General features: G+C 52.6%; 2 protein-coding genes across 4 annotated transcripts in view; both read right to left on the bottom strand.

Moving 5' to 3' along the window:
• Positions 1 to 19,766, bottom strand: part of NGEF (neuronal guanine nucleotide exchange factor) — a 917,586-nt gene that overhangs the window by 230,989 nt on the left and 666,831 nt on the right. The gene's annotated exons all lie outside the window — the stretch shown is intronic.
• LOC147683411 (uncharacterized) lies at positions 10,293 to 14,732 on the bottom strand. The gene is made up of 2 exons (XM_086944839.1): positions 14,441 to 14,732; positions 10,293 to 10,906 (listed from the first exon to the last, which is right to left on the bottom strand). The coding sequence occupies exons 1-2, from the start codon at positions 14,730 to 14,732 to the stop codon at positions 10,293 to 10,295; spliced, it is 906 nt and encodes a 301-aa protein (XP_086800965.1).

The raw sequence follows: 19,766 nt of genomic DNA, 5'->3' as shown, positions 1-19,766 counted from the left end.
AAATTACTCCCCAGTACTCTTTATGAGGAAAGGGGCACAAGCGTTAAATCAAAAGCACTGTTAAACATATAAAGTTGGCACAATTATGGCTGAGGGCGGGGGGCCACTCAGACCATATACTAAAAAAATGGTATAAGTAACACTTATCGAATATTGGTTAGGCCTAGGGCCTAGAGATTCGCTGGGAGCAGTCAGGACAAGCAATGAAGAAGTCGGGAGTAGCCCACAGGATACGGGTGCAGCACGGAAAGTGCGGCGCGCACCAATGTAAAGTCAATGGTGCGTAAAAGTTAGTTAAAGTGAATTAAATGATACTTCCGCTGAACCTAGAAACACAAAACTTCAGACACAGACCCTAGAGGTGTGTGCTAGTGTAAGGACACCGGCGTTGCAAAGTTACCTCACCCACAGGCCGTGGGTGCACAGGGTCGAAGTGGCGTCGGGTTCTGTCACGCAGGTTCTTGGTGCTTGGAGCTGTTGCAGCTGCAGGCGCTGTGAAGCAGAAGTGTCCGGTGCGATCCAAGGGTGGATCGAAGTAGAAAAGTACCTGAAAGCAGAGGGGACAGAGTCTGGGTCACTCAGCAGTGACCAGGGTGGAACCAGGACGGAACCAGGCAATGTCGGGCGCAATCAGGCGGTTGTCGATAGGCTTCTCTCCGCTGTCACGTGGGCTCTGGGGCATCTGCGACGTCCAGGAGCAGGTCACGATCTGTCCCACGTAGGCTCTCGCCGTCAGCACCGTCGGCTTGAAGATTGTAGCAAACAGCACTTGGCAAAAGCAATCCACGCGGAACCGGGAGATTGCTTATCACTCGAACCAGGAGGGTCAGAGTGGGTGCTCCTTTTCACGGGAGCTGGTGCAGATCTGGAGCAACCAGAAAAGCAGGTCGGATTTCAAGTTTCGTCGGCACAGGGGCCACAAGCCAGCTGGCAAGTGACCGGGCCAACGCGTCGAGCACACACAGGCAGAAGGGCCCCACGCAGCACTCGTCGAGTGTGGAGGGGTGAGCTTTGGTGCAAGTGGAGCTCGGGGCTGGGGCTTCTCAAACCCCGGTGTACAGCTTCGAGGGTCACTCGTGGGCTGCACGGTCAGCGTCTCGTGGCCTTTTCAAGATGGCGTGCCCCACGCTTCCGGTCGCCTCCACGGGTCTCAGCTCTGCAGGGACTGTGGATCGGGCAGGTAGAAGGCAGGCAAGCTTGATCTCGTCGATCTCTGTCGCTCGAGTTCCGGCGGGAACTGCAACAAAGCAAGGGTCGAGGGCTGGATGGTGCCTGTTTGCACAGGGTGGTCACTCCTTGACCACAAGGGAGATTCTTCAGTCTTCTCACGTCGTGTAGAAAGTCGAAGGGTCCAGATTTCGTTTCTTATGTTTCTTCAGGATGATCTGAAGTCCGTTGGGACTGCTCCCCCTCTTATTCGAATCTAGGGGGTTGGACATCCTGCTAGGTCCCCTCCTATGGGTGGGACCCAGGAAGGGGGTGGTTACACCCCTCTCCTTTGATCCTGGCCGCGCTGGGACAGGGGCTGGGAGGCCCCAGAACCGGTTTGGCCGGATCCTGCAAGGGGCAGCCTTGTGCTCCCCAGGCAGTGTCTGGTTTCTTTGAAACCTCCCTACTCCAATCCACTATCTCCTGTCTGGGGTGGTTTGACACCGCCCTGTGACAGGAAACTCTTTGTCCAGGCCTCCTCTGCCGGGTTTCGGTCAGCAGCAGGAGGCCAGACCCGTGTCTGTGGCAGGGGCATCCATTTTGTGGATCTGAGGCTCATTTTAAATCAACCGCGTTTCAGTAAAGTAACATGTCTTCTCCCTCTAGAAGGGTGGAATGCTACCCCCGTCGCCAGAACTGGCGAGGGGGTAGTATTCCAATTCGTATGACACCTTACACGACATGTTTTGATAAAGCCAAACCAAAGTTGCTATATAACCGCGAGGATTATAAGGCGCTTAAGAGTATATGGTATGGCATTATCCCGGATCAGCTTAGGGAGTTGTTCCCGACAGCTGCAGACAGGCTCAGCTCATGCCGGAGCACCATCTCACATAAAACCACGCACTCTGCCTCCAGGATTGATGAGGCCTTCCATAGGAGTGGCTCACAGGTTATATATGTGTCCAGATATAGGTTTAGATATAGGTATACTATATCTAAGCAAGGGGTGATTACACCCACTTGCCCCAGCTGAGTGTTCAGCCAGTTGTGTCAATTTAGATAGCCAGCCAGGGGTGGCAAAAGATATGCTGCAGCCCCTGGTAGGCCTTGGATGCACCTATGCCCTGGGCACCTATAGTGCACTGTACAGGGGCTGATAAGGTGACCCAAGCCAATCTAGTTATGCACCTAGGGTACATGGAATCCATTTTACAGAGAGAGCAGATAGCCTGGGGCCCTGATTAGCAGGGAACCAGGCCAACTAAGTCGAAAACCAGCTAAACACAGGGCAAAAAATCTGGGGTAACCATAGTCAGGTAGCCACCTTCCTACATAACCCCCCCCCAAACGAAAGGAGATAAGGCTATCCTTGGCCAGGTAAGCCTATATTGCCTGAGTGGCCATATAAGGAAGTACCTGCACTAGCATGGGTACCCCCTGTCTCATGGTCCACTAAGCAGTCCCTCACCCTAGGGGTATTAGAGGGTCTCCACCATAGGGAATCACTACCTTGGGTGTGTTTATGCAAAGTTAAAGGCTGGTTTGGATATGGAGTATTGAAGTGAGGCCCCACTATTTTTGGGCTCAACTTCCTCCAATTATCTTCCACCATGTGTGCCTTTCTTTCTTCAACTGAGTTGCACTGAGCTCTCAGGGTCAACCTCTGGCTACCTAAAGCTGGAGGCTGGGTCCCTCTGTTTGGCTTGCTGGAGGGACAGTTCAGGTTTGGGCCCTTTGGGTCCCAGGTTTGGCTGTGCCCAACAGAATCCATCTGTGGGAGGTCCCTAACTGTTTTTAAGGGGGCTCCCTCAGGAGTTTTTAAAGTTTTCACCTTACTAGGCCTACTAGTTTTGGTGCCCCTAATCTGTTGATGGGGGTGCTTTATTTGACAGGGGGCCCTCTGGGTCTCACTGTCCTTCTTGTCCTCCGCAGCCCTGGGCTGACTAAGGCAAGGTAGAGAGGGGCAGGTTACCTGCTCCAGACTGGATCCCACCTGAGAAGGGTCCACTGCCATCAGAGGCTCTGTCAGGCCAGGCCTAACAACCTCTGGGGCAGTTCCTTCATCAGGGGTAAGATCAGTTCCCTGAGGAGGCTGATCCTGTCCTACTGTCTGGTGAGGGGGAGATTTCTCTTCCTCCTCCATGCTCTCAGTTTGGGTGGAGTGATCCATCATTTCAGGCTTCACAACACACATATCTGTTTGAGTTTGGGCTGTGGCCATCACAGCCCCACCAACCTTTTCAGGTGGAGACTCAGTTTGGGTTTCTGCTGTTATCATAACAGCTTTGCTATTCTGTCTTGGAAGAGCTTCTGGTAAAGATGGGGCAGAGAGTTGCTCAGCCCTACCAACCTTTTCAGGAAGGACATCTTGAATTGGGGCTATAGCCAGTACAGCCCCACTAACCTTTCCATTGGAATTTACCATTCTAGAATGGATTTCCTGTTCAACCTCAGCCCAGGCTGAGATTTCCAAATCATTACCCAGTAGACAGTCTACAGGCAAGTTTGGTGACACTGCCACTCTCTTTGGGCCAATGACACCTCCCCAGCTGAGACTTACTACTGCCATGGGATGATTTGTTTGGATGCCATCAATGTTTGTTACCTGGTATGTGGCACCTGGTAAAAGTTGTTTAGAGGGGACTATACAGTCAGCCACCATGGTGATGCTAGCCCCTGTGTCTCTAAAAGCTTCAACTTTCAAACCATTGATGATGGGTTCCTGTCTATATTTGCTCAAGGTATTTGGGCAAACAGAGAAGTTGGCAAACCCCATGCCAGTCTCATAGACAAGATCATTTGGGGATGGAGACCTGGATAGGCCAGGGTCCCCTTGGGCTCCAAAAGTAAACCCACCCAGATTCCTGGGTGTGCTCCCACTTCCTGGGGGATTACTGCTGACAGTAACAGGAGGTGTTGGAGCTGGCTTTGGAGGTATGTTTTCTTTATTGCCATTTTTGGGACAACAGCTGTCTGTTTTGTAATGCCCAACCTGTTTACAGGCATGGCAATAAGGCTTTTTCTCTGTTGAAGAAGTGTCTTGGGACCCACCCCCCTTCTTGGAGTTTTGGGGCCCTGGGGAAGTGTTTTCTTTACCTTTATCCCCACCCTTATCTTGAGGCTTGGTAGACTCCTTCTTCTGGTTATTGTCCTGATTCTTAGGCCTAATCCTGGTTCTGACCCACTTATCTGCCCTCTTTCCCAATTCTTGGGGAGAGGTCAAATCTGAGTCCACCAGGTGCTGGTGTAAGAGCTGGTTCTGACAATTACTAAGGATCTGCTCCCTCATAATCAAATTATACAATCCTGTGAAGTCATGTACTTTGCTGCCATTCAGCCAACCCTCCAGAGCCTTAGTTGCACAATCAACAAAATCAGTCCAGTCCTGAGTCTGTGTCTTCTGGGTATCTCTGAACTTTAACCTGTACTGTTCAGTGGTTAAGCCAAACCCATCTATCAGAACACTCTTCAGGACTTTGTAATTGCTGGCATCCTCATGTCTGACAGTGAGGAGCCTATCTCTCCCTTTCTCTGAAAAGGAGTACCATAAGATTGCTGCCCACTGTTCCTCAGGAACCTGCTGTACCATGCAGGCTCTCTCCAGAGCAGTCATCCATTTGTGGATGTCATCCCCTTCCTGATAGGGGGGCACAATCTTTGTCAGGTTTCTACTATCATAGGACCTGGGTTTTTCTTTAGGAACTTTGCTGCCACCAGTGGCATCTAAGCCACACAATTTTCTTTCTCTTGCTAAAGCAAGTTTAGCTTGAGCCAAGGCTACCTCTTCCCTTTCTATTTGGAGTTGGACAGCCCTCATCCTGGCCCTATGCTCTTTTCTCTGGGAGGAAGTCATTCCTCTTTGAGATTCTCTTGAGGCACTAGAAAGGTGAGAGTCCCTTGATAGAGATCTCTCCCTCCTATTACCTGGGAGAATTTGGTTATGAGATCTGGGGTGGTGCTGGCCTCCTCCATTCCCATGTAGGTCCAAGTTGGCCTGGTTAAGGCTGGCAACCTGTACCTGGTTTCCCCTCTGATCCTGATCTTCAGGCTCTTCTAAATCAGAGCCTTCCTCTTCCTCTTCCTCCTCTACTACATCATCTTCTGGAAGATCCTCATTCTCAGGGGAGTTTATCCCTTCACCTGATTCTAAGGGAGCCTGACTCACCTTATCTAGGTCATCCTTTTCTAGGAGAGCTATTAGGGAAGGAATGGTAGGGCCTCTGCCCTTTTTTAGCCCCCTGGCTGTGCACAAGGCACTCAGGTCTTTGTGGCTAAGGTTGTCATATCTGGATGTTGTCCCTATAGGATCAACTTCTACAGGAGCAGAACCTGAGGGTCTACCTGTATCAGACATGACTGCTAGTGAGGTGTAAGTGGTGCACTTACCTACACTAAGTGGTTTCCTACTGTACCTTGCTAGTGAGTTGTAGTCAGGGTGTGCTAATCCCTTTAATCTACAACTACTAAGTTCAGTAGAACTTAATATGCTAAGCTTTTGATTTATATGTACCTAGAGGTACTTGATGTGATCTTTCAATTTGATAAAGATTGCAATGGTAAAACAAACAGCAAGCTCAAATCCGCACCGCTGCACACCAATGTGAGAAGTTGGCCTGATATGTAGTGTTTCCAATTCTGGAACCACTGGGTATCAGTCCAAACAAACCCCAAAGATGTCAGGTTGTAAGTCAACCTTGTAGACAAGCTATCCTAATGGTAGCATGGACTAAGCAGCCTTAAAGGCTTAACTTAAGAGGTCGTGTTAAGCGAGCTTGTTTTACCACATACAATCCTGTAATCAAATGAAAGGACACCACACAAGTATATATTGTAAAAATATATGTATTTATTTCTAAATTACTCCCCAGTACTCTTTATGAGGAAAGGGGCACAAGCGTTAAATCAAAAGCACTGTTAAACATATAAAGTTGGCACAATTATGGCTGAGGGCGGGGGGCCACTCAGACCATATACTAAAAAAATGGTATAAGTAACACTTATCGAATATTGGTTAGGCCTAGGGCCTAGAGATTCGCTGGGAGCAGTCAGGACAAGCAATGAAGAAGTCGGGAGTAGCCCACAGGATACGGGTGCAGCACGGAAAGTGCGGCGCGCACCAATGTAAAGTCAATGGTGCGTAAAAGTTAGTTAAAGTGAATTAAATGATACTTCCGCTGAACCTAGAAACACAAAACTTCAGACACAGACCCTAGAGGTGTGTGCTAGTGTAAGGACACCGGCGTTGCAAAGTTACCTCACCCACAGGCCGTGGGTGCACAGGGTCGAAGTGGCGTCGGGTTCTGTCACGCAGGTTCTTGGTGCTTGGAGCTGTTGCAGCTGCAGGCGCTGTGAAGCAGAAGTGTCCGGTGCGATCCAAGGGTGGATCGAAGTAGAAAAGTACCTGAAAGCAGAGGGGACAGAGTCTGGGTCACTCAGCAGTGACCAGGGTGGAACCAGGACGGAACCAGGCAATGTCGGGCGCAATCAGGCGGTTGTCGATAGGCTTCTCTCCGCTGTCACGTGGGCTCTGGGGCATCTGCGACGTCCAGGAGCAGGTCACGATCTGTCCCACGTAGGCTCTCGCCGTCAGCACCGTCGGCTTGAAGATTGTAGCAAACAGCACTTGGCAAAAGCAATCCACGCGGAACCGGGAGATTGCTTATCACTCGAACCAGGAGGGTCAGAGTGGGTGCTCCTTTTCACGGGAGCTGGTGCAGATCTGGAGCAACCAGAAAAGCAGGTCGGATTTCAAGTTTCGTCGGCACAGGGGCCACAAGCCAGCTGGCAAGTGACCGGGCCAACGCGTCGAGCACACACAGGCAGAAGGGCCCCACGCAGCACTCGTCGAGTGTGGAGGGGTGAGCTTTGGTGCAAGTGGAGCTCGGGGCTGGGGCTTCTCAAACCCCGGTGTACAGCTTCGAGGGTCACTCGTGGGCTGCACGGTCAGCGTCTCGTGGCCTTTTCAAGATGGCGTGCCCCACGCTTCCGGTCGCCTCCACGGGTCTCAGCTCTGCAGGGACTGTGGATCGGGCAGGTAGAAGGCAGGCAAGCTTGATCTCGTCGATCTCTGTCGCTCGAGTTCCGGCGGGAACTGCAACAAAGCAAGGGTCGAGGGCTGGATGGTGCCTGTTTGCACAGGGTGGTCACTCCTTGACCACAAGGGAGATTCTTCAGTCTTCTCACGTCGTGTAGAAAGTCGAAGGGTCCAGATTTCGTTTCTTATGTTTCTTCAGGATGATCTGAAGTCCGTTGGGACTGCTCCCCCTCTTATTCGAATCTAGGGGGTTGGACATCCTGCTAGGTCCCCTCCTATGGGTGGGACCCAGGAAGGGGGTGGTTACACCCCTCTCCTTTGATCCTGGCCGCGCTGGGACAGGGGCTGGGAGGCCCCAGAACCGGTTTGGCCGGATCCTGCAAGGGGCAGCCTTGTGCTCCCCAGGCAGTGTCTGGTTTCTTTGAAACCTCCCTACTCCAATCCACTATCTCCTGTCTGGGGTGGTTTGACACCGCCCTGTGACAGGAAACTCTTTGTCCAGGCCTCCTCTGCCGGGTTTCGGTCAGCAGCAGGAGGCCAGACCCGTGTCTGTGGCAGGGGCATCCATTTTGTGGATCTGAGGCTCATTTTAAATCAACCGCGTTTCAGTAAAGTAACATGTCTTCTCCCTCTAGAAGGGTGGAATGCTACCCCCGTCGCCAGAACTGGCGAGGGGGTAGTATTCCAATTCGTATGACACCTTACACGACATGTTTTGATAAAGCCAAACCAAAGTTGCTATATAACCGCGAGGATTATAAGGCGCTTAAGAGTATATGGTATGGCATTATCCCGGATCAGCTTAGGGAGTTGTTCCCGACAGCTGCAGACAGGCTCAGCTCATGCCGGAGCACCATCTCACATAAAACCACGCACTCTGCCTCCAGGATTGATGAGGCCTTCCATAGGAGTGGCTCACAGGTTATATATGTGTCCAGATATAGGTTTAGATATAGGTATACTATATCTAAGCAAGGGGTGATTACACCCACTTGCCCCAGCTGAGTGTTCAGCCAGTTGTGTCAATTTAGATAGCCAGCCAGGGGTGGCAAAAGATATGCTGCAGCCCCTGGTAGGCCTTGGATGCACCTATGCCCTGGGCACCTATAGTGCACTGTACAGGGGCTGATAAGGTGACCCAAGCCAATCTAGTTATGCACCTAGGGTACATGGAATCCATTTTACAGAGAGAGCAGATAGCCTGGGGCCCTGATTAGCAGGGAACCAGGCCAACTAAGTCGAAAACCAGCTAAACACAGGGCAAAAAATCTGGGGTAACCATAGTCAGGTAGCCACCTTCCTACAGTTGCTGTTGTACACAGTGTGCCGCCTACAACCCTGACCGGTCCAGCATCGTATATATGCAAGTTGTGTCAAAGGCAGTGTGTACACAGCATGTCGCCTACAACCCCTTCGGGCTGGCCATGTTTATTCAACAGCTTCAGATGCCAAGGGTGGTGAACAGAAATATGCCTGCATACGGGGGGCGCATAGTAGATCTTTGCCTTGATAAACACAGAGCATGCCTATCACTGCCATTGAGAGGAGTTACACAGCATTAAGAAATAGATCTAAGCTTCACAGTAACCATATTAGCTGTCACGTTGTCCATCATAGGCTAATGGGGTTGTTATTGGTTCTTATGCATGTGGTATGAAGCAGCCTGTCGCGTGTTGATCTCTAGAGTTAGGATAGTATTGTTATATGTGAACTGAAAACATCAAACAAACAAGGTCTAAACAGGACACAAGGCATTCCAAGTGTAAGGCACATAAGGGGGTCAATATTGCTCAATCTGAGAGGGGAAGGAACGGGTACAAGTGGTGCGTAGTGAACGCCATGATGGCTGAGGGAACTTATGTATCATTCGGATTCGAAAAGCTGGAGAGCTCTAAGTTTTGTGGGGGAGGGGGGCTGAAGCATGTAAATTCTATACGCATGAGTTACATATCAGTGGTTGCCATATACGCTGGAACTTCTTGTCCGTGTTGGCTAAGATGTGGGATAGCCGTTCCATCACCAGGAGGTGCGATACCCTAGAGAACCACTGTGCAACGGAGGGGGGCGACATTTGCTTCCTCGCGCAATAACCACTCCACGCATCAGTTTGCGTAAAAGGCCATTTATTAGGACAGGCATGACAGCTTACAAAACATAACATTATCAACTTTAACAATCTCCCCAACATCCTGCCTTTCAACTGTCATCCACTCACGTGCTCCACCATCCATTCCCAAATCACACCACAACCTCTTTGCATCCCATTCGCTTCTCCTTTCCACTTTCCGACTCCTCGGTCATTTCCATCCATCGCACTCCCGTCTACCACTCTCTCCCATCCTGCGCCTGTAACCCCCTCCCTGTAAGGGTGATTCTGCCCGTCATGGACTCCCCACCCCTCCCAGTTCCCGGAACGTCTCCCCCCTTGCCATCCTGTCCTAAACTGGCATGTTGCCCAACATGGCAACCATAACAACACCGCACCAAAACCCCTTTTCTTGTAGGGTGGGCGGGTGGCAAAAACCTAACTCTTCCCTGAGGCACCGGGGACAGGAAAAGGAAGTTGTTCCTCTCCTGTTCCCCCATAAGTAGCCTCCTACCTAACCCCTCCCACCCCTGACCTAAACCCCTGACCTAACTTCCGCCTGCCGTGTCCTCGCGCGAACACCCCGGGGGAAGACTAGTCTGCCGACCTACATTCCCCCGGGGGCTGCATCGCGCAATAACCACTCCACGCATCAGTTTGCGTAAAAGGCCATTTATTAGGACAGGCATGACAGCTTACAAAACATAACATTATCAACTTTAACAATCCCCCCAACATCCTGCCTTTCAACCGTCATCCACTCACGTGCTCCACCATCCATTCCCAAATCACACCACAACCTCTTTGCATCCCATTCACTTCCCCTTTCCACTTTCCGACTCCTCGGTCATTTCCATCCATCGCACTCCCGTCTACCACTCTCTCCTATCCTGCGCCTGTAACCCCCTCCTTGTAAGGGTGATTCTGCCCGTCATGGACTCCCCACCCCTCCCAGTTCCCGCCACCCAGGGAACCCCCGGAGGGCGGTTACCTGCCCCACCAAGCGTGCACCTTTCGAACTCAGACTCGCCTACACCAAATTGACTCGTTCCACAGACAACTAATCAAGTCCCGCAGCTCCATGAGGTAAAATGCATTTCCCATGTAAGAAAGGTGCACGCCGTCGTCCCTGAAAAGAAGAGGTTGTTCCAGCTGGAGCCCGACATGAGCCAGCACTTTAATCCCCCGATCCGCGCAAAAGAGTCTCATAGCCCTATTCAGTTTCCTGCGGGCCCTTTCCACAGCCGCAGGCTTAAGTGCACCCCTCCAAATCCTCCGCGGTACAAACTCAGTCCATACAATGCAGGCGCCAGCCAGATTGTTCTTCATGACCTCCAAGTCCCTCTGCATCAAGTGCAATAGTGACACCCCCGATTGCTTCACTAAGCCATTTTCCCCCAGGTGGATGACGATCATATCCGGGCAGCCCAGCTGCGACACTTTCTTTGTCAGCCATGGTAACAGTTCACCCCATCTCATTCCGCTCTTACCCCACCATTGCACTTCATGATGGCTGCTCCTCAGGCCCAGGCTACGACCGTACACCTGCCTGTCAGCATACTTCGAAGCCCAATGCACAAAAGAGTGCCCCACGACCCAAGTGATCGTCTTGGCCCCAGGTCCACGAACACAACCTACGAAGAAAAATATATTAGTACCAAGGCATGACAAGAAACTACGCCAAGCAGCGTCGCCGTCCAAGCGTTGCGCCCCCGCCCTCACTTGCGCACATAGCGCTCACAGCACCGCGACCTCCAGTGACCAATCCTTCTGATCTCCTCCCATGACCAACCCAAACCCGCCGCCGCCGTAGCCGCCCCAATCCGAAAGGAATGCGTGCCAAACCGAGCCGGGTCCCTACCCAGCCTCCACAAAGCCATCCGTAGCACTGCCAACAACTGATCCGACGTCAAACGCTTCCGCGACGCACGCTTCCTTCCGTCCGCTGCACTTTCCGCCCAAAGTTCAGCCACTCTCGCACCGGACACACACCTGCACACCCACTCACCGACAACCACACCCATTTACCCCGACCCACCTGGTCAGTCTTGGACCGCCCCAACCAAATGCCCAGACGGAGCCCGTCCACCCGCACATCAGCAAACAGCCTACCCGGCGCCCCCCGTGCTCCCAGCAGCTCTGACACCCGAAACGCTCCAAAAAACATCCAGATCATGCATAGGCGAAAAAGCGCCACCTCCCCCCCGTCGTAGCAACAAAAAACCAATTCCTGCAAAACCAACTTCAATAAGTCAAACGTGACCGCCTCCCTGGGCAACTCCCCGCCCCCCAACTCAGCCCGCACCCTCCCCCAACCCTTCAACATTCGGCTCAGCAGATCCGAACTAGCTGGATCAAAACCCAAATACACCATGCAGTAGAAAGACACACCCGCCAACTTGCCAGCAATCGTTGTCTGCGACAGCCCCTTATCCATGCAATCCAACACAAAGTGCACAACCCGCCTTTCGCACCCCTCCTTTGTCAAACACAGCACCCCTGTCCCCAGGCCCACAAACTTCCCAAACTCATTCCAAGCCAATCTGTACGCCCGCCTGGTAGACTCCGCCAGCGACCTTTCCACCAGACCCACCACTCTCACTCCCCCCATGCCCAGATACCCTCCGGCACCTTGGTCTTGCAAGCCTCCGCTCCCGGCGCCAGCTCCCTGAAGCGCAGCCACTGCGAACGAGATAACGCATCCGCAATTTCGTTACTTGCGACAGGCACATGTTGCGCGCGAAACAGCACATTGTAACGCAGACATAGCAGCATGAAGCTTCGCAGCAAGCGCAGCACCCTCAGATCCCTCGCTTTCTGATTGTTGACCAAGTCCACCACCGTCATATTGTCCACGTGGAACAACACAGACCTGTTCTTGAACTCCGGGCCCCACACCAGCAACGCCACCAACAAGGGAAAGAACTCCAAGAAAGCAATGCTCCTGCCCTGACGCAGCCAATGTTCCGGCCACCTTTCCGCGCACCAGCGACCGTCCCAGAAAATTCCGAAACCAGCCGCCCCCGCTGCGTCCGAGTAAAGTTGAACCTGCCACACCATCCTGTCCCGCACAAAATCCAAAGACACGCCATTGAAATCCTCAAGAAAGACCAGCCATACTCGCAAGTCCGACCGGACCCCCAGCGTAATCCTGACCCTGTGATGCGGGAGGGCCACGCCCGACATGGCCATGCCGAGCCGCCTACAAAAAGTCCTCCCCGCCCTCACCACTCTGCAGGCAAAGTTCAACAAACCCAGCAAGCGCTGCACAGACCTCATCTCCAGCTTCTGTACCGCAATCGCGCCCTTCAAAGCATCTCGCATCTCAGCCACCTTCGCCACCGGTAAGCGTGCCTGCCAGGCCACCAAATCCAATTCAATTCCGAGGAACGTCAGACAACAACTGGGCCCTTCTGTCTTCTCTGGTGCCAAAGGCACCCCAAAATCTTGAGCCAACAACTGAAACTGCTGCAGAGCCTGACCGCAGTCGCCAGAACGTCCAGATCCCACAAACAGAAAATCATCCAAATAGTGGGACACCAGCCGGTGCCCACTGCGATCCACAAAAGCCCACTGCAAAAAGGAGCTAAAGGTCTCGAAGAGCGCGCAGGAAATCGCACAGCCCATTGGCAGCACCATGTCCGCAAAAATGGCCCCATCAAACTGCATACCTAGGAGAGGAAAATCCGCCGGATGAATGGGAAGAAGCCGAAAGGCCGACTTGATGTCACACTTGGCCATCTCCGCCCCCCTCCCACAAGACCGCACCAACCCAATAGCATCGTCCACCGAAGCGTACAACACCCTCGAGTCCTCCTCGGCAATGAAATCATTCACTGACCCACCTTCCGGCCAGGACAAGTGATGGATCAAACGGTACTCCCCTTGCTCCTTCTTGGGCACAACCCCCAACGGTGACACGATGAGATCTGACAATGGCCACTCCGAGAACGGACCTGCAATCCTGCCCTCCGCAACCTCCTTCTCCAATTTACGCGCCACTACCCCCGGCAACTCCTTAGCAGACCGCAAATTCTCAGCCCAACGCCTCTCCCTGGGCCCCTGATAACCAATCCGAAAACCTTCCACAAACCCCCAGTACACACGCAACGCTGCCTCCTTATCAGGGTACCGGGAGAGCCATGGACCCATGGCCTCCACCTTAACCGGAGTACGGGCCCTTCGGCCCAGGCAGCCCCCTACCCTTGGCAAATTTCCACTGCTCTGACGGCGTAGCCAAGGTGAGGCACTGCGTGACCGGGTGGCGTCCCCCACACTTAGAACACTCATGCTTGAATTTACAAGAGGGGCGGTTGCAAAACCTTTGTTAAACCCCCAGCAGGCCCCCGAAGCGACCGGCTTGTATTGTTGTCCTGCTGAGCCAGACCACACAGGCTGGCTCCCATGTCCACTTGGGGTACCCTGGTTACCCGCCCCAGATTGGGCGGGACGTGGCTGAAAGGACCGATACGTGACCGGAAGACCGCTGGCCGTATGAGTAGACGCCGCCGCCTGCGTCGAGGACATCCACTGGATCCAAAGCTCCTGATCCACATCCCCCCATGGCTTATCAGGGTTAACACTGACCCTAGCCCTAAACTCCTCGTCGTAGCTCAACCAGGCGAAACCCCCAAAATGAAGCTGCGCCTTCCTTATCACGTCCATATATTTAAACAATGCGATAGCCCGATCCCCATGCTTCTCACAATATATACTCGCATAAATCAGAAAGGCAGATGTCCAATTCTCCATAGTAACCGGCACCCTCGGCCGCCTGGTCAATTCCCATTCCTCCTCCTTAGACCCCTCCTTCGCCTCAATCTCCCTGTGCAAAAGCTTAAACACATCCACATACTCGTGCCTCCAAATCCTTGCCTTAGTCTTCTCCGACAAATGAGACCCCAGGGGCATCCCCAGCCCCATGTACGGCAACTTCTTTCTCAGTTTCTCCACCCCGTTCACACCCTCCTCCTTCCCTTCCAGGTCTTCCACCTTGTCCGTCTGCGCGCTGGCCGTCGCGACCTGCTTGCCCCCACTAGCCTTCACAGGCTCCACACCCCCTTGGGCTCCTGCCCGCACAGACCCATCCCCCACCCCCACCGACCGGCAGGGCTTCTTCCTTCCCACATTCCCCCCATCCAACCAGGCGTCCCACCAAGAGCCCTCACCTGACAAAGTTGCAGGAGCCTCCCGCTCCTGTCGCCGCGAGTCCGCCGGCCTCGACATCCCTCTGCTGGCCCGACTGGCACCATCCCGTGCCTCTTGAGAAGCACCAACCTTGGTAGCTGCCCCCTTAGCCTTGCACACACGTCCAGGCTCACGCAACTCACCCTCTTCCAACTCATCCTCATCATCCTCATAATCCAACCATTCATCCTGAACATCCAGCGGCACCACCTCAGTCACGACTCTCTTAGCACCCTTCCCTTTCACACCAGGCGTAAATTCACACTCCAACATGGTCGGTGCCCGCTCCCTCGGTGGAGGGCAGGCCGCCGCGGACCCCCCTGCATCTTCGTCCCGGCGTTTGGAGGCCGTTTTGCGCCCCGCCGGCCCACCCCGGCCTCTGCCAGCTGACCCTGCTGGCCTGATCCCCCCCCCCGAGCCGTATGCGCTTGGGGAGGCCCCGGTGCCACCAGGTCTCTGATCCGTCAAGGCAGTCCCTGCATTCTCCACCCAGACCCACTGTCCTTGTGCCCCGGAGACCCCCCTACCTCGGCCACCGGCCGACAACCTGCCTTGCCCTGGTGCCTGGGCCCCATCACCCATGGGCACCCCTCCCGCCTTCTCCTCCCTGGCGGCACATAGGCGCTGCCACTCCCTCTCATACTCTTCAATGACACACCGCTGGTCCCTCGCTCTCTCCTCCTCCGTCATCTGGGCCCACCGGTCAAACATCGATGACTGCCCAGGCCCCCCGGGGCCCCCATTCCCGGGCAAGGGTGCTGCAGCACCTCCAGCCCCCTGCCCTGCCCCTCCCCGCTGCTGTGCCTTCACGGGGCCCTTGCCCTTGGAACCCTGGGACTTCACCACCCCCTTCCGGCCCCTAGACAGGTCGACCGGTTGCTCAACAGCGGTGAAACTAGCCTCCCCCCAGATTCCTCCCCCGACAGCGTTAGGGCGAATTCGTCCCCAGCCGCCACCTCCCACTCATCAGAGTCCTCCCCCCCACTGCCATCACTACTCTCCCCGTACCCCGCCAACTGGCTCAAGCTCCTGGACAGTCTGGCCTGAGACGCCAGTGGGGCCTGTCCCTGCACGTGCTCCTCAGTACCCAGCTCGGGGCCCTCAGGCCCCCCACCCACAGCCCCCCCATCCCCCTCCGGGACCGCCTCCCCCCCTGCCCCGGCCTTAGCAGGGAGACTCAATCTCCACCCTCCCTTCTAGGGGGGCTCCTGCACCTTCTTGGCCCTCCCCCTCCTGGGCCCCCCGTCCCTTGACCCGGCAGGCTCATCCTTGCATGCAGCCACCACAGCCGCCACCCCTGCTGACGCAGACCTGGTCGGGCGGGTCATGCCGACCCAAGCCTGGTCCAGGACACCGGGCTGGAGGAGATCTGCCCTCCCAGCCCGGCCAAGTACTAGTAATGCAGCCCTCACCGCCTCAGCGTCAGGGACAGCCATTGGAAAATCGGCAAATTAACCCTCCGCGAGATGCGTGAGGATCGGCACCCGCACGTAACGTCCGCGAGATGCGTGACGTTTAGCACCCTTCGCCTGCCGCCCGGAGCTCCCGCTCCGATATAAGTAATTAAACGCTAAATCACACTCCGCCTAATTGCGCCGTGTAAACTAGCCTACTCGTCGTCCTGGGACACTAAAACGACGAACCAAACACTAGATCACACACCACCTACCTAAATTAACACTCCGCCTAAGCTCACAAAAACCTAACTCTTCCCTGAGGCACCGGGGACAGGAAAAGGAAGTTGTTCCTCTCCTGTTCCCCCATAAGTACCCTCCTACCTAACCCCTCTCACCCCTGACCTAAACCCCTGACCTAACTTCCGCCTGCCGTGTCCTCGCGCGAACACCCCGGGGGAAGACTAGTCTGCCGACCTGCATTCCCCCGGGGGCCGCAATGTGCATGCTATGAGTTACCGCACAGCCAGGAGTAAATAAAGGTTACTTTTCAATTGACCATTGCTGTATTTAAGGATTACTTTGGTCCTCGTGAGGTGGAATCTTTGCCCAAATGTTAACATGTGTAAAATAAAAAAAGGCAAAATAAGGCAGTGAACCTGTTACAAAATGTGCTGAATGACGCCTCATAATTTTCTTTTTCACACAAAATAATGCAGTCACCCCGGCCATACATTTGGATTCTCCTAGTCGCACAATGCTAGTAGCACTGGTCATAAGGCAACGTTTCTTTATGCAGATGACGATGGTTTACTTTCAAGTACTACTAATGGCCTGCAAAAATTGTGGACTCTTTTGTGACATTTACGGACAACTTAGGGCCGAAAGCAACTACGACCAGAACACTGTCTGTTAACAAGCGTTTGCAATGCAATAGGTTTCGCATTTGCGAGAGTTTAAGCAATTGGCATTGTAAATGACAATCCCTTTTTTTATATGTTTTGATAATTAACACATAAATAAAAGGCCTTGTCATGTACAATGCCAATAGCTCAAACTCTTGTAAATGCCAGACCTATTCAAAGTAGCATCCGCCATTGTCTCGGGCTGCTTAGAAAGTGAAAAAGCACATGGCAAGTTGAAATTTTCAGGAAAGCATGCCGTGCCTGCAGTAGGAGAAACTTTCTAAAGAAAATAGTGCTTACAGACTAAAAAAGACTCACTGTGTAACAACCGAAGTTTAAAACAAGTAATGTTCCTATTTCACTAATCATCAAATCCACTATACCATTTAAATTAAAATCTAAAATACTTTAAAATTACACCCGAAAATTGGGTTTAAACTAAAAAAACAAATCTAATCAGAAAAACATACATACAAAAACAAATCATATTTAAAAAACAATTACTTTCCATTTTAAAATTAATTAACTTTAAATTATTCCAGGTTAACATAACCATTCAACATTGAATACATATCTGCTCAGAAGCAGCAAACAAAAGAGGAAGAGCATAGAATGTTAAAGGGTTATGTTATATTTGAATGTTCTATTGTTTTAGGACTTCACTTTGTGATGTATTGGCTTTTAAAGTGCTGCTCAGAAGTTGGTGAATAAAAGGTAATAAATAATGTCAATCAATCAAATGGGGGCGGAGGAAATTCTGATCCCTTCAGTTTCCTTTGCTTAAGCTCAATAAAGTAAAACATCTGGCTGTCCGGGTATTTTAAACGAGCACTGTCCACATCACTAGATCACTACTGTTTTTAACCATGGGTAAGAACCTCCTGGTGGAGGCTGCATAATAAAACTAACCCTATGATTATGCACACACGTGTATGAAGAGCGGAGAACCAACATATACCGCTATCACGACTTCGCAAACACGTGCATGAGGGTTTTTTATCGGAGACACCCCTTATTCCTTCTGCATACCCAGGTTATGCAGTACAAGTAATCCTTTCCCCCATGATTAGTTGGGAATAAATAATGTCAGCCTCCTGTCTTGCCATTGAAGACATCACCGACTTAATCAGCCCACATGCCCTCACCTCCGAGAACTACATTCTACTAGGAGACCTCAACTTCCACCTGGAAAAGAAAAACGACTGCAACACCACCACCCTTCTGGACAACCTGGCCAATCTTGGTCTCAAGCAACTTGTTGACACCCCCACCCATATAGCCGGACACACGCTTGACCCAATCTTCACCTCCAGTAAGCACATCTCCTTCGATCACACCACAGCTCTCCACTGGACGGACCACAGTTGCGTTCACTTCAGCTACAAAACCACCTCAACCCACAACCCCCCACAACCTATTCCCCGAAGAAAATGGAACAAAATAACCACCGAACAACTCCTCACATCGCTCAACCTTAACCCACCCGCCCCCTCATCGGACCCAAACCAAGCTGCCATCAAATTCAAACAATGGATCACTCACAGCGCTGACGAATTAGCACCCTTGAAAAACCATCACACCACACAAGACAGCAAAAAGGCCCCCTGGTTCAACGATGACCTTAAGAAATCCAAGAAGCTATACCGCACTCTCGAGAAAACATGGAGAAAAAACCCAACCACCGACAACATGACCACCTTCAAGGCAGCCACCCGCAAACACCACCAGCTGATTCGATCCACCAAGAAATCAGCATTCAAGAATCGACTCGACAACAACGGCCACAACAGCAAGGAACTATTCAACATCGTAAAAGAATTCACCAACCCCACCGCAGCCTCAAACGACATCACTCCCTCCCAAGACCTCTGCGATTCATTATCCTCCTTCTTCTACAACAAAATTGCCAACATACATAACAGCTTCGAAAACAGTTCCAACGAATAACCCTCTCCACCCCCCTCAGAACCTAAACCACCCTCCAACAACCTCAGCGCCTGGAACCCAATCACCACTGAAGACACCATCCGACTAATGAATTCCATCCACTCTGGCTCGCCAACCGACCCATGTCCCCACCACATCTTCAACAAAGCAGACTCCATCATCGCACCCCACCTTCGTGATGTCATCAACTGCTCCTTCAACTCTGCTACCTTCCCAGAAAGCTGGAAACATGCCAAAGTCAGCGCCCTCCTGAAGAAACCCACAGCAGACCCCTCTGAACTTAAAAACTACCGCCCCATCTCCCTCCTTCCATTCCCAGCCAAAGTCATCGAGAAAGCCGTCAATAGCCAACTCGCCGCCTTCCTCGAATCCAACAACTCCCTCGATCCCTCACAGTCCGGCTTCCGAGCCAAACACAGCACCGAAACCGCCCTCATCGCAGCAACAGACGACATCCGAACACTATTGGACAACTGAGAAACAGTGGCCCTCATACTACTCGACCTCTCCGCCGCCTTCGACACTGTCTGTCACAGCACCCTCATACAACGCCTCAACAACATCGGCATAAAAGGAAAAGCCTTGGACTGGATCATCTCGTTCCTTGCTGGGAGAACCCAGAGAGTCCGACTTCCCCCATTCAAATCAGAGGCCACCGAAGTCATCTGCGGAGTACCACAAGGATCATCACTCAGTCCCACCCTCTTCAACGTTTACATGAGTCCACTCGCTACCATCGTGCGTCAACACAACCTTAACATCATCTCCTACGGTGACGACACCCAGCTGATCCTTTCCCTCTCCAAAGACCCCAACACCGCCAAAACCAACCTTCACAAAGGCATGAAAGAAGTAGCCACATGGATGAAAAACAGCCGCCTAAAACTTAACTCCGACAAAACGGAAGTGCTCATCCTAGGAACATCCCCCTCTGCCTGGGACGACTCATGGTGGCCGTCGGATCTGGGTTCTGCACCCATACCCACAGACCACGCACGTAACCTAGGCTTCATCCTAGACTCCTCCCTCTCAATGACAAGACAAGTCAATGCCATCTCATC

This window comes from Lissotriton vulgaris, chromosome 11 (assembly GCF_964263255.1).
Source record: "Lissotriton vulgaris chromosome 11, aLisVul1.2, whole genome shotgun sequence".
In the NCBI taxonomy this organism is placed as follows: Eukaryota; Metazoa; Chordata; class Amphibia; order Caudata; family Salamandridae; genus Lissotriton; species Lissotriton vulgaris.
Note: the sequence above shows the minus strand (reverse complement) of the source record. Positions and strands in the feature narration are given on the sequence as shown.